This window comes from Mytilus trossulus, chromosome 6 (genome assembly GCF_036588685.1).
Source record: "Mytilus trossulus isolate FHL-02 chromosome 6, PNRI_Mtr1.1.1.hap1, whole genome shotgun sequence".
Classification (NCBI taxonomy): Eukaryota; Metazoa; Mollusca; class Bivalvia; order Mytilida; family Mytilidae; genus Mytilus; species Mytilus trossulus.
Window position 1 is genome coordinate 7,112,436 of NC_086378.1, and position 13,460 is coordinate 7,125,895.

General features: G+C 30.4%; 1 protein-coding gene across 1 annotated transcript in view; it reads right to left on the minus strand.

Annotated features, from left to right (window-relative positions):
• The window catches only part of LOC134720679 (protein disulfide-isomerase TMX3-like), a 184,928-nt gene extending 174,125 nt beyond the window's left edge, over positions 1 to 10,803 (minus strand). Inside the window, exons 1-9 of the mRNA XM_063583102.1 lie at positions 10,751 to 10,803; positions 10,603 to 10,648; positions 9,461 to 9,500; positions 8,862 to 9,025; positions 8,432 to 8,512; positions 7,229 to 7,343; positions 6,461 to 6,538; positions 4,144 to 4,210; positions 3,618 to 3,792 (exon numbers count right to left, since the gene is read on the minus strand). Coding sequence (XP_063439172.1) covers positions 3,618 to 3,792; positions 4,144 to 4,210; positions 6,461 to 6,538; positions 7,229 to 7,343; positions 8,432 to 8,512; positions 8,862 to 9,025; positions 9,461 to 9,500; positions 10,603 to 10,648; positions 10,751 to 10,781 — 797 coding nt within the window. The 5' untranslated portion in view covers positions 10,782 to 10,803. The remainder of the gene's footprint in view (positions 1 to 3,617; positions 3,793 to 4,143; positions 4,211 to 6,460; positions 6,539 to 7,228; positions 7,344 to 8,431; positions 8,513 to 8,861; positions 9,026 to 9,460; positions 9,501 to 10,602; positions 10,649 to 10,750) is intronic.
• Positions 10,804 to 13,460: the final 2,657 nt, after the last annotated feature.

Below are 13,460 nucleotides of genomic sequence, written 5' to 3' on the forward strand. Positions count from 1 at the left end.
TATGTTTTGACATTTGAATAAAAAAAAGTAGAGCATATCAACTCTTCATTCTAGGATACAGTTTCTTCAAACTTTATGATATAAAATCATATTCTTGCATACTTCTTCAAAAAAAAATCCATGTATGTTTTCTACAAAATTTTTATTTTTTTTAATATATCGATTTTCTACTAGTTTCAACAATACCGGGGGTAAGCAATTCATTAGAGAAATGAATGATCACTAATCTTTTAACAGTCATACACCAATTAATCTTACTAAGATTATCTAAGATAGAACCATTCAATTTATACAAAACAGCTTTACTTAGATATACCATAACTAGGTTAATTTTGATGCCAACTGCAATCTACAATTGTTAGATAGCTTTTAAATCATTATCAAAAAAGAATTACCTAAATTTACAATAAAATAGGTTACCTCAAGAATGATTTAAGTCATCATTTGAAGGTGAAACCAATTAAGTACACATGCCATTTGCAAAAGATTGTAATCTGTACCTATATACATTATTAGATGTGTCAAAACTTCAAAATCACTTTCCATATTGACCTATAATTGCTAACATTGAAATGTCAAGGTCAAAACATGCATCCTTTATAAAACAATGTCAGTGAAAACATGAATTGTTATACAGGTTATATAAATGTTTCTTTGTAAGACTTATATGTTTTATTTATGCTTTTGCCTCGCATCAACGTGAATATATAGCTATGAGTTCAATTCAGTGTCAAGGCCATCATGAAATTATTACTCAAGAAATATTGATTCTGATTGGTTGCCTTAACTTCAAGTTTATTATTTTTCTATTCCATTCAAGCTTTAAACATAACATACCTGCAAACTTTTCAAAATGGCCATGGGGGTTTTGAGATCAAGTTGGCTCTTGTAGTCCTATAAAACCTTCATGTGGCCTTTAAATGTATTTTAATGTTGTTTTTTGGGCTTCTTCATACTTTTAAAAGCCTATAGCAATTATACAACTACTTTTTTGTTTAAAATTGTAGACAAAAATGTTCTTACAAAATTTCCATTTGATAGCTTCCATGGGGGAAATCCTCCGCAAATAGTGACAGTTGGCAGGTATGACATTAATGTAATATTCAAAGAATTTAAAGTGGTTCTTTTGATTTTACCAGCCATCATAGTTTTAGACATTGCACTTTTAAGGTTCAAACATAATTGTCGTTTTGAAGTTAATTATACAGGCCTCTACATTATCATTTTTTCTCACTTGTCCCTTCGGACAAGTTGCAAGAAAATCAACTTGTCCGAACTCTCAACTCACTTGTCCGAATTTATAATTGAAAATCCTCCATATTGATTAAACATGGTATATGCAAAAATAACACTTGCCCTTTGGTTGTACCTAATAAAGATTAATAAAGGGAGCATTTTGTTATGTTATATGAATACCACATCAAAATTAATTTTATAATTTCAGACTGAAGGCTTATTTGCAAGACTGAGCTCTCTGACTCATTGTCACTATCATGTGTCAATCATTAAATCATATTTCTTCTTATACCACTAGGTTCTCCTATTCATGGATCTATATTCATTCTGAAGTAGTGGTATGGTTTAAACCAAATACACCTGACACCTTGTTTACAAATAAACCTTTTTTATTTATTGATGGTGCCAAACAAGATTTTACAATTTATCTTGATTTTTACATACATTGATATATGATCATGAAGTATATAAAACATTTTAGTAAAAAATCTGCCTTTTTAGATTTTATTTAATTTTTACATCTTAACTTATTATTTTAACATAAAGATCTTATTAAATAAAACCTTTTTTAATTTAATGTTATGCCTAAAAGAAAAATCAATGATACAAACTTTTAATTTAAAATTTAAAAGTTAAGGTAAAACTCCATATCATGCATATGGAGGTGCTCCTAATTCAAGAGGCTTATACTAAGAAGAAACATTTACACTAGTTTCCTTCCCCTTACTTATTTTCCCTTGGTCAATGGCTGCCAGCATGTTCAAATACGTTCAATCAGATATATTATACAATTTTATATGTTTCTGATTCAATCAATGAATATTTATTTCATTTTGTATGATCAATAAAACAATCATTCATATTTTTAGGAATGTACAAGTCTTGAATTTGATCTATTAACATCTGATATCGATTTTTTCACTTGTCCCATCGGACAAGTAGTATGATGAATCTACTTGCCCGACACCTATTTCCACTTGTCCCGGACAATCGGACAAGCGGTAATGTCGAGCCCTGTTATAGCAAGCGACAAAATTTAAATTAGGTTTATGTTTGTTTTATCCCCTTTTATCTACTTGAACACATATGTTACATTAAATTGGGGAATGAATGGAATATATATTATAACAGCTTCATTCCAGTGACAAATTCCATGCATTTCTTTTGATTATTTTTGTATATGAACTTTTTGATAGACTTCTACTTAGTGAGTTTTCATGTATGTCTTTTGGTTTTTTTTTATTTCTCAAGTGGAATATTTTGCTGAAATTGCATGTCTGATATTAAATGCAATCTTCCAAATGAGTTTAAAGCTGACTCCAGAAAATTTCTTTGTGCTATATACAATTATACTTTCATTCAGAAAAAAATCAGTTTGGCTATTGCAAAACATGTTCAACCATTTTGATGAAAGAAACAAACAAACATAGAGGAATAATTAATATAGATGTGTTGAGATGACAGTAATGGCCCTTGGTGCTGCCAAAATACAAACGGCTGTAACCAAGTGAAGAAGGTCTTCTAAAAATACAACACAACTTTGATCTACAACTCATCTATATACATTTGTAAGACTGCTCCAACATCTATAGTCATAACAATGAAGTTGTTTAATGTTGGAAGCACAGAAGAATGGAATGAAAAAAAAGGTAACACAAGGGATTTTTCAGTAGCTTGAAGGCCCTTCTTTTGCAGCTATAACTTATACAGATACGTAAAATAAATCAGATATTTGTGACAAAGAGCTCATTGCTGCATGTCAACATAGAATTACAAAAGAAAACACTTCAAAAAATGTTCTTTCATGTTCTTTGCAAGTTTGAATTCAACACCCTACATTTTTTAATTCAACACCCTACATTAATATATATATATATGTCTAGTATTACTCTGTGATTCCAATGTCCACTTCATGGAGGGCGGTCAACGGTTATTTTCATGCAACATGTTTTGCCATTTTTATTTCACATGCAGCCTTGAAAAAGGTTTGTTATTTACCGTATTTCTTGAAATTGGTAAAAAGATCAACCTGCTAGAAATTTTTAATTGTTTGTTCATTGTAAAATGGCAATTTTATTTTGTGTCTTAGGTGCAGATACACCCCCCCCCCCCCTTTTTATGCCCCTCTCCATGGAGAACTCCTGCAAAATTTTGAAATATTAATATTTTAAGATTTCTTTCAAGGGATTTTCCATCACCCTAAAGTATAACACTTCTTTGTAATAACAATTTGTACACATACCTTAAATAAATCTGATTTGTGTAACAAGAAGATGATTGCTACATGTCTTACTCAGTAGTAGGAAGGGAGACAATTCAATAATTCATCTTGAAAGAAAATATATATCATTAGAGAAGATAATAAAACATGCTTGACAAACCTAGAATTAACTTTCTCATTTTCTTTATCATTTTCATCAATGGCCACCATTACCAGTATCTTGCCCATTTCTGCCACATCATTAATGTTGCCTCCAGCCACCTTTGGGAAGGCCTGATATCTTTCAGTATTTACCCAGAATTCTAATGAGGACTTAGTTGGTATACCATCTGGAGCTATCAAATGAATATATATATAATATATACATTTTAAAGACTCAATATTCATAATAGCAGGCTACGGTTTTAAGCTAGGATTTTGAGGTCTTATTTAGTCACATTTGCTTAAATGAAAATAAAATGTGTACAAAAATTTTCCTTTTATGGGTGACAACAGTAAACTTTATGACATCTAATAAACTACTCTCATAAAAGTTATTTTCATTGAAAACTGTATTTTCAGAAAAAGACAATCAGATGAAATCTCCTGCACTTCTAAGCCTACAAATTTAAATTAAAGGCTTACTTTTTTTCCCCATTAAGGAAAAAATAAAAAAATAAAATCTGATAATCTGGGGCTATACTTACCTTCATATTCAAAATATTCTGAATCTTTGAAAACTAGAACAGTTGGATAGCTTTTAAGCTTAATATCCTAAAAAAAACAGCATAATATAAAATATTCTGAAACTTTGAAAACTAGAACAGTTGAATAGCTTTCAAGCTTAATATCCTAAAAACAAAATATATAAAAAACAAAATGAGATTCATTTGGTTCAGGTAATACTATCTGCATCAATAGTTACTATATCAATATATCTTCGTTATGAATAAAAAAAGTTTTAATCACTGACTTTTTTAATCAAACTAGGAGATGATATACATCAAATGAAAATACATAAGTCAAACTTATATCATTCTTATAAGATTTGCATATAGGGAATAAGTTTAAATATTTCCAGTAGATTGGTTATTTTTCAATAGACGACGTTGACCAAACTTCTCTTAGTAACCAATGTAAACAAGATGATGGTGTTAATAACACTGACGTTACCACATTTATTTTCACTGAACGTTAATCATAAAATAAAATGATACACAAAAACATTGTATAAAAAAAACAGCAAAAAAAGTAAACATTTGTTTTTTCATTCCAAATTTTATTTATATCACTATTAGTTATTACTTTCAGGGCTCGACATTACCGCTTGTCCGATTGTCCGGGACAAGTGGAAATAGGTGTCGGGCAAGTAGATTCATCATACTACTTGTCCGATGGGACAAGTGAAAAAATCGATATCAGATGTTAATAGATCAAATTCAAGACTTGTACATTCCTAAAAATATGAATGATTGTTTTATTGATCATACAAAATGAAATAAATATTCATTGATTGAATCAGAAACATATAAAATTGTATAATATATCTGATTGAACGTATTTGAACATGCTGGCAGCCATTGACCAAGGGAAAATAAGTAAGGGGAAGGAAACTAGTGTAAATGTTTCTTCTTAGTATAAGCCTCTTGAATTAGGAGCACCTCCATATGCATGATATGGAGTTTTACCTTAACTTTTAAATTTTAAATTAAAAGTTTGTATCATTGATTTTTCTTTTAGGCATAACATTAAATTAAAAAAGGTTTTATTTAATAAGATCTTTATGTTAAAATAATAAGTTAAGATGTAAAAATTAAATAAAATCTAAAAAGGCAGATTTTTTACTAAAATGTTTTATATACTTCATGATCATATATCAATGTATGTAAAAATCAAGATAAATTGTAAAATCTTGTTTGGCACCATCAATAAATAAAAAAGGTTTATTTGTAAACAAGGTGTCAGGTGTATTTGGTTTAAACCATACCACTACTTCAGAATGAATATAGATCCATGAATAGGAGAACCTAGTGGTATAAGAAGAAATATGATTTAATGATTGACACATGATAGTGACAATGAGTCAGAGAGCTCAGTCTTGCAAATAAGCCTTCAGTCTGAAATTATAAAATTAATTTTGATGTGGTATTCATATAACATAACAAAATGCTCCCTTTATTAATCTTTATTAGGTACAACCAAAGGGCAAGTGTTATTTTTGCATATACCATGTTTAATCAATATGGAGGATTTTCAATTATAAATTCGGACAAGTGAGTTGAGAGTTCGGACAAGTTGATTTTCTTGCAACTTGTCCGAAGGGACAAGTGAGAAAAAATGATAATGTAGAGGCCTGACTTTATGATATGGTACAAAAATCACCCAGACAAATCGAATTGGTTTGTCCACAGATGACTTTAAAAATGTTTATATCATTGAAAAAGCTTCAAATTATCTCCCTTTGGTGCAAAAATGTAATTTTTTGACGTTTCAATTGAAATATCTTTTTTAACTCATCGATGACCTATATTTTTATTATTGTTTTCAAACAAGCTGTACATAAACTAAATAACTGTAAAATGTAAGCCACTTCTGTAATTGAAGTTCTTTTTTTATTTTGATATTACCAATATTTCTCCTATTAGTTAAACAGAAAAAGAGAACATTAAAAAAAATGTATGCTTCTCCCGAAGGCAGATTGTGAGCTTAAATGAACGGTGACCCCATATTTTTATTTTATATTTCTAAAAGGTTTAAGATAAAGTTTAATTATAGAAAAAAATAGCAAAATCCTATATTAGAAAAAAAAGTTGATTTAGACCCGCAAGCCCCCTTAACTTCTAAGACAACTCATATGGCCCTTTATTGTTAGTGACCAAAAAGCGAGTGACCTGTTTTAAAATGTTTATGTTTCAGTGTGCCTTATGAAGTGAATTTTGTCCAGTTTTACAGTTTTTAACAGTTTACTTGGTTTAATATACATTTAAAAAAAGTCCAATCATCTACTTATACTAAAACACAAACCTTTGGTAAAATATTTTTCTTCCCGGAGTAAAAATACATCTGTACAATAAATTTGTCTGCTACTTCACTATACTTTACCTACAAAAGGAAAGTATTATTTAGATCTAAAAGAAATTAATGATTTCGTAGACTTTGGACTTTAAGCCATCCATCTGTTTTTGCATATAACAGATCGGATGAGTCAAGCTCTAACCTCTACATGTATTTTGTTCTTATATTGTGTTGTAATACCACTGTCCATGGTAAAAAAAAATTAGATGTTTTAAAGCGACAGGAATGGCCTCGTCTCCAAAAATTGATAAACCTGCAATTTCAAAAACACATGTGAACACAAACATGATGGAAGTCTCCCATATAAAAAATCAGCTCAAAATCTGGAGGCGTATATAAAAACCATTTGCACTAATAAACATGTTCAAGACAACCATGTTTATTCTGAATTTACAGTAAATGAAAAATAACCATTGCACCTGTCCTTAATAAGGAACCTGTTGTTCAGAAGTTGTCGTTTGTTGATGTGGTTCATAAATGTTTCTCATTTCTGTTTTTTATATAGATTTATTAGATTAGACCTTTGGTCTAGTCATGTTTTGGGGCCCTTTACAGCTTGTCATGCGGTGTGACTGACCGTGTGAGCCAAGGTTCCATGTTGAAGACTGTTCTATGACCTGTAATTGTTAACTTTTTATAAATTGTGACTTCAATGGAGAGTTGTCTTATTGGCACTCATACCACATCTTCTTATATCTATAGAAATACAGATCTTACAAGCAAGTCATCATGAGGATCTTCATCACCGATATAAAGGAAAAATACTTGGTCACTATGATCACTTTTTACATTATAATATTTTCCTATACTGGCAATCTTTCTAACTGCTGGTCTACAAGAAAAACAAAAAAAAAATTTCAAAACCAATTCAATTATCACATTGCTAACTTTTCTGAGCTGACTGGTCAAAACTTATTATCATTCATTCTGAACAAAGTACAGGATATTTGTCTTCAGGTGAATTCCAGTACTAAGGGAGGTAACTCTATTTTACTGGTGTAGAATTTTCCCCTTATAAAACCATGACATTTAGTTCCTGAGACCCCTTGAAAATTTACCAAAAAGTTAACTTTTTCTATCATTTATTTTGAAAAAGAAGACACACCATAATTTATGGCATAAAATCAAATTATTTAGAACATCAGTATGCCATACAAGACCATGCTGTTGGAGCAGACATCAGTATATCGTTAACCTGCATACAATTTAAAGTTGGAAGGCTAAATAAGACAGAAGTGTAGTTAAACTGTTTAACTTGGCTTAAAATTTGTTTTGTCAAATGTGTAATCGCCTCTGAATTTTATTGATTTCATGTTTTTAAGCCCTGGATTTTGGGATCAGGACCACTCCGCTCCCCTCTCTAATTGAACTTATTGCATGATTTTTTTTCAGATATAGTGTTGGTCAAAATATTTACCATTTGTTCCTGAATATAACTGCAAACAGTACTTTCAGTATAAAATATGTTGATTATTAATTATTGCTGTAGGGATCCAATAATAAGGTTTTAAAAACTAATGGAAAGCCTTAGAAAACAAAAATAATTCATTCACAGTTCCCAGTGTTTTTTAAGAGATGGCAACCATACAAAATATCCACATTTGTTGTTATCATGTTACTCTACTAACTTGGACACATAATTGCAAGCTGACCAGTCTTTGATCTTACTCATTAAAGCTATGCACAAATACTAATGATCTATTCCTTGGTTAAGCCTAGCTTGTAATTAAACACACAAACTCGAGTCCTCAATCAAATGTGCTACCATGAGATCACCTTGGCATTCTTATTTACATTTAAACTGTGTAATTTTGTTTTATCTAGAAAAGCCATGTTATAATTTATGGTGTTATTGTGTAGTTGGGTGCTATCTTATTTATTTATCAACCAAACTCTATCTACTCATATATCAATACTTACCCCTGAGCTTTATTTACAAATTCTAAGATATCCTCTTTGGATCTTTCACCACGGAATGTGTACATTTTCTCTCCTTCAGAACTGAAAATAACAACATCAATAAATAATTTATTTCAATTGATTTAAGTATCTTATGCTTTTAACTGTTCTCATTGTAGAAATTATCTTTTAGCCAAATAATCCACTTAATGTAAATTCATAAATTATTGCGTGCATTTATTATTGGGACATTTTTCAGAATGGACAAAAATGTGAGATTTATTATTAGAATATCATGAAAAAATCTGCATACAGATATATGTTACAATACAATACAATATTTTCTATTTTCCAAATTAAAGGGCCAATTAAGAGCATAACATTAATTACAACATGACATAAACACTACAGAGTGATTAATGAAAAATAAAATACATATAATAGATCTTACTATTTGATTGTGGGATATCCCCTGACGTCAAACTCTGATGCCACATGTGTATATCTTGTGGCATCAATTTTACCAACTTTAACATCACTTGACCTGAGTGCTGCTCCTACTTGGTGATAGATTGGTTCTAACTTTTTACAATGTCCACACCATGGTGCATAGAACTGCAAGATCACAAAAATAGTTATTGCAAAAATTCATCAAACATAATGCCTAAAACAATCATCATTTTAAAAGTTAGTAAAATAAACATTAGCATATCATGTCATTGTCACATAATTAGCAGACATAAATAATAAAAATCAATGATTATATAAGTTGTTTTTTCCTCATATGTTTTTAACCATATAGTTTTCAGGCTTTCAAACATACTAATTAATACAATATATTATATATATTTGAGAGCCAAAGTCATTTGAATTTGGCTTCATTTGTCTTTGTATCTTACCTTACAGCTTTAGAGGCTTTGATAATGGATAAAGGCATGGAGAAAAAATATGGTTTGTCTTAGAAACTTGAACCTGTGACAGCTTAATTTAATTTTAACAAATTATAGACAATATGGATCCTTCACAATCTATTATCTAATGGATACTTACTTCTAATAACCATTTTCCATTTTTTCTGTGATCTAGTATTCTGCTCAAAAAAGATAATTGCTATTGAATGATACATATATATGCTATATAATTGGCATAAAACTTTAACTATACATGCAGCAAATGATCAAATCTTTGAATATATGAAGAGTAAAGATTAAAGACATTTCAAAAGTGTTGGCTTGTTTATCAAGGAATTCATGTCTTCTTCTTCTTCTTCTTCTTTAGTTTCAGAAAACCATCAACATACTGATATTTACTTTCCGGCGCATGCCTGGTATAATTTTTCAAATTTATGTATTTATAAATATAGTTTTATATATATGTATTCCATATTTTTTGTATATTTGTTATATTATTAATTTTTTACAATTTTTCTTTGTTTTTAGATTTTTTGTATTTAATATTTAGATTTTTTAAATATTATATTTCTTATTTTTCATTTTGTATCACAAAAAGGTGCAGCATCATACATTTTTTTTCTATTTTCTCTATATTTTTTGTAGCTTAAGTATTCTAATATATCTTTTAAAAACATGTTGTAATGAAGCTGTGAATGAACCATTTGGTATTATTCATTGATAAACTATTATTTTGTTATGTAAAGTTGCAAATATGTTTCCAAAGACTTAAGATTCATTACATGTAAATGTAATTCCCGATCCAATGACATTTTATCATAAAACCAGATGTGGGAATGCATAGCCTACGAACGGCAATTTTGCTATTCGTACCTGCATGCGGGTACGTGCAGCACTGCCTAAAAGAAAATATATGATATAACAATGGAGAGCAATTGTTGCATGAAGTCAATAGTTCAACTGGCATAGACTTGGGTCAACTAACATATTTTCAAACAAAGATAAGGTGTCTTGACATCCCATGGCTAAAGTCATGAAAAAAGGTTGGACCATAGAGACTTTTTAGAGTCTATTACTATTAGAGAATAGAGGAAATTCTTGAAAATCTATAAGGTGATCTGCAGACTTCTGACCCAGGTTGACTTATCCAAAAGAATTCAATGTAAAAAAATTGACAATATCAAAGTGCTAGTACCTAAAAGAAAGATTAACACTTTCTAAAATAATGTCATATTATTACTTTGTTATATTTCCGGGAAAATGCGAAAAAAAATATCTCACCTTTCATCCAACTCTAAGACTTGCCCAACAATTTTTCCTATTTGGACTGAAATAAAATAAAATGAAAACATGTATTGTCGTTTTGCAAACAGGAAAATATGAGCTCAAAGAATGCATTGTCTTATAAAACATTTAAAATGTATTTTACCAAGCAGACAGAAATAAGCCGGTGTTTTCATTTTGTATAGTACAATATTGTTGTTTCCGGTTTAAAACTAATTTGCAGTTCCTAGTCGGATACAGACAAGATATTTTTCCGGAATATTCTATGCGGAAAATGAATATTGACAAAGTACTTATTTCGATGATTTTTTAGTTGAATATCACTTGATACTCTCATCATCTGCCTTTACATAGTTAGCAAATAAATCATCTTTGATGACTTTTAAATATTTACTTAGCTCTAGACTCTAAAGAACCTATGTATGTCCTTAACACAGGGTGAAAAGTAAAAACACAAAAATACTGAACTCCGAGGAAAATTCAAAAAGGAAAATCCAAAAACAAAAGACAAAATCAAAATTCCAAACACATCAAACGAATGGATAACAACTGTCATATTCCTGACTTGGTACAGGCACTACTAAGTTTTCTAATGTAGAAAAAGGTGGATTGAACCTGGTTTTATAGCTAGACAAACCTCTCACTTGTATGACAGTCGCATCAAATTCCATTACATTGTCAACGATTTATGAACAAAACAAACATACCCAAAGAGTAAAAATGTCAAAGATAGGTGTACAGCAGTCAATATTGTGTTATCATCTTAATATTACTATAAAAACAACAAATGTAACGAAGAATCACAAAAAGGCATACATCGAATTTAACATACTCATTTTGCTTTTCTTGTACCACTTAATGTATGTATATAAAGTCTACCCGGAAAGGAAAGAAGGTTTTCATTGCTGGTGTAAAATGCGCGTTTGAAATTCGTACAGGTAGACATAAAGGAGTTCATCAATATTTGAAAGTTGCAGCTGTTTTTGTTTATAGATAAGGTGAATGTTCGTATTGTATTCCCAGTTCCTGCATCTCACATATAATGTTTATAAAATTTATGAACACGGGTTTATGAAATTCAACTTGGTGATTTTTTCAACTTATTTTTCGTCCTTATCTGTCACGGTGCTTTTAAAAGACGTGGCCGTCATAGCAAAAAAAAAACAATATATAGCTGCTGTTTTAATGGACCTTTCAAAGGCTTTTGATTGCTTACCACATGCAATTCTGCTTGATAAATTATCAGATTGTGTCAGGCTCTGTTCATACTATTTCACTACTTACATCATATTTGACAATGTACTTTTAATAATTTTCTGTGCTTTATTTTGTAATTCTACTTGATTGTACAGATATATATATATATATATAGCTCAAATTTTGGACACCATGATTGGTTAATAACATACTATCCTGTCTTATAAATATGTGATCAGCAATAGGGCATACTGAGTTTCAAGAGAAGAGTTTGAATTTACAATTTCCACAATTTACGTCTAAGTAGATCGTGCCCTACTTATAATATTTGCTTCTTTAACGTTGCTATCTATCTGATATTGTTTTCAAGATAATAGGCAAAATCGCAAAAATGACAAGGAGATCATAGCCATCAATGGGAACAACCTATCTCAATTAGTAATCAACTAGTTTTCAAAATTTATAGAAAAAGTTCTTTCTGGTAATTTCGACAACCCGCACAATCCTTAATTCCGACAGAAAACCCGCGATTAAAAAATATAAACGAACTTGTACCGGTGATTTTTACCACATGTCTGAGTTTGCGTCAATCGCGGTTGTCAGTGCATACCTCTATTCAAGAAATGTACAATGCCTCCTCGCGACCAGGTGTGTACTAACATGTGCATCACCACATGTGCCACACGTGAATCAGGACCTGCTTACCTTTCTGGAACACCTGTGATAATCCCCTCAGTGTTTCGCGAGGTTCGTGGTTGTTGCTCAGTCATTAGGTTTAGACTATGTTTAGCTATTGGTCTTATTTTTTTTCAAGTCATAGTATATGGTCGTTCTATTTTCGACTAATGAATTCGAATGTCCCTCTTGCGTCACTCGACTCTCTTTTGCAAAGGGGGAGCACACAACCTGAATGTGAAGTGTCAATATGATCTGTTCCATTGCGATGAATAGAGATATAGTAATAATGATATCACTGAAAATATAAACCTGAAATTTAGTAAATTGTGATTTATTTTGAAAAAACACAAACACTCCAAACTTTTTTGTGTAAGAGAAATTGGAACATTTGCTATGTCATTACATAACAAACTAAGAACGGTAAAGCTTTGGGCAAAAAACGTGATGGAAAGGAAAATATTTTTACTCCTATTTTATTAAAAAACTGATACTTGGAGTTAATGCTCACACCATATAATTTGTAAGACAGATTAGTTAAATTGTGAATTGTGCTGTTTGAATATATGCATGCAAGGCATTACACTATGATCAATCCCTATCCGTATTCTGAAAAAAACAAAACCGTTAATTTTATAAAATATTTGGTACACAATGTATTGGGATGACTTTATGTACATTATTGAAATTCAATACACTCAACCAACAAATAGCTGTATTATATACCATACTAAAGAGAATATTATGTACTCTCTGTTTGTGTGGTCTTTAACTATTCATATTGTGAAATAAAGATAGAGGATAAAGCGCGAGGTTTGGCTAGCCACAAAAACAGGTTTCTCCCACCATTTTTTCTTAAGATGTCCTGTTCCAAATCAGGAATATGGCAGTTGTTATCTAATAGTTCGTTTCTATGTATGTTGCGTTGTCGTTTTTTTTTTATTGCACGTTAGTATTCTGTTGTTTCGTTGCTTTCCACTTAT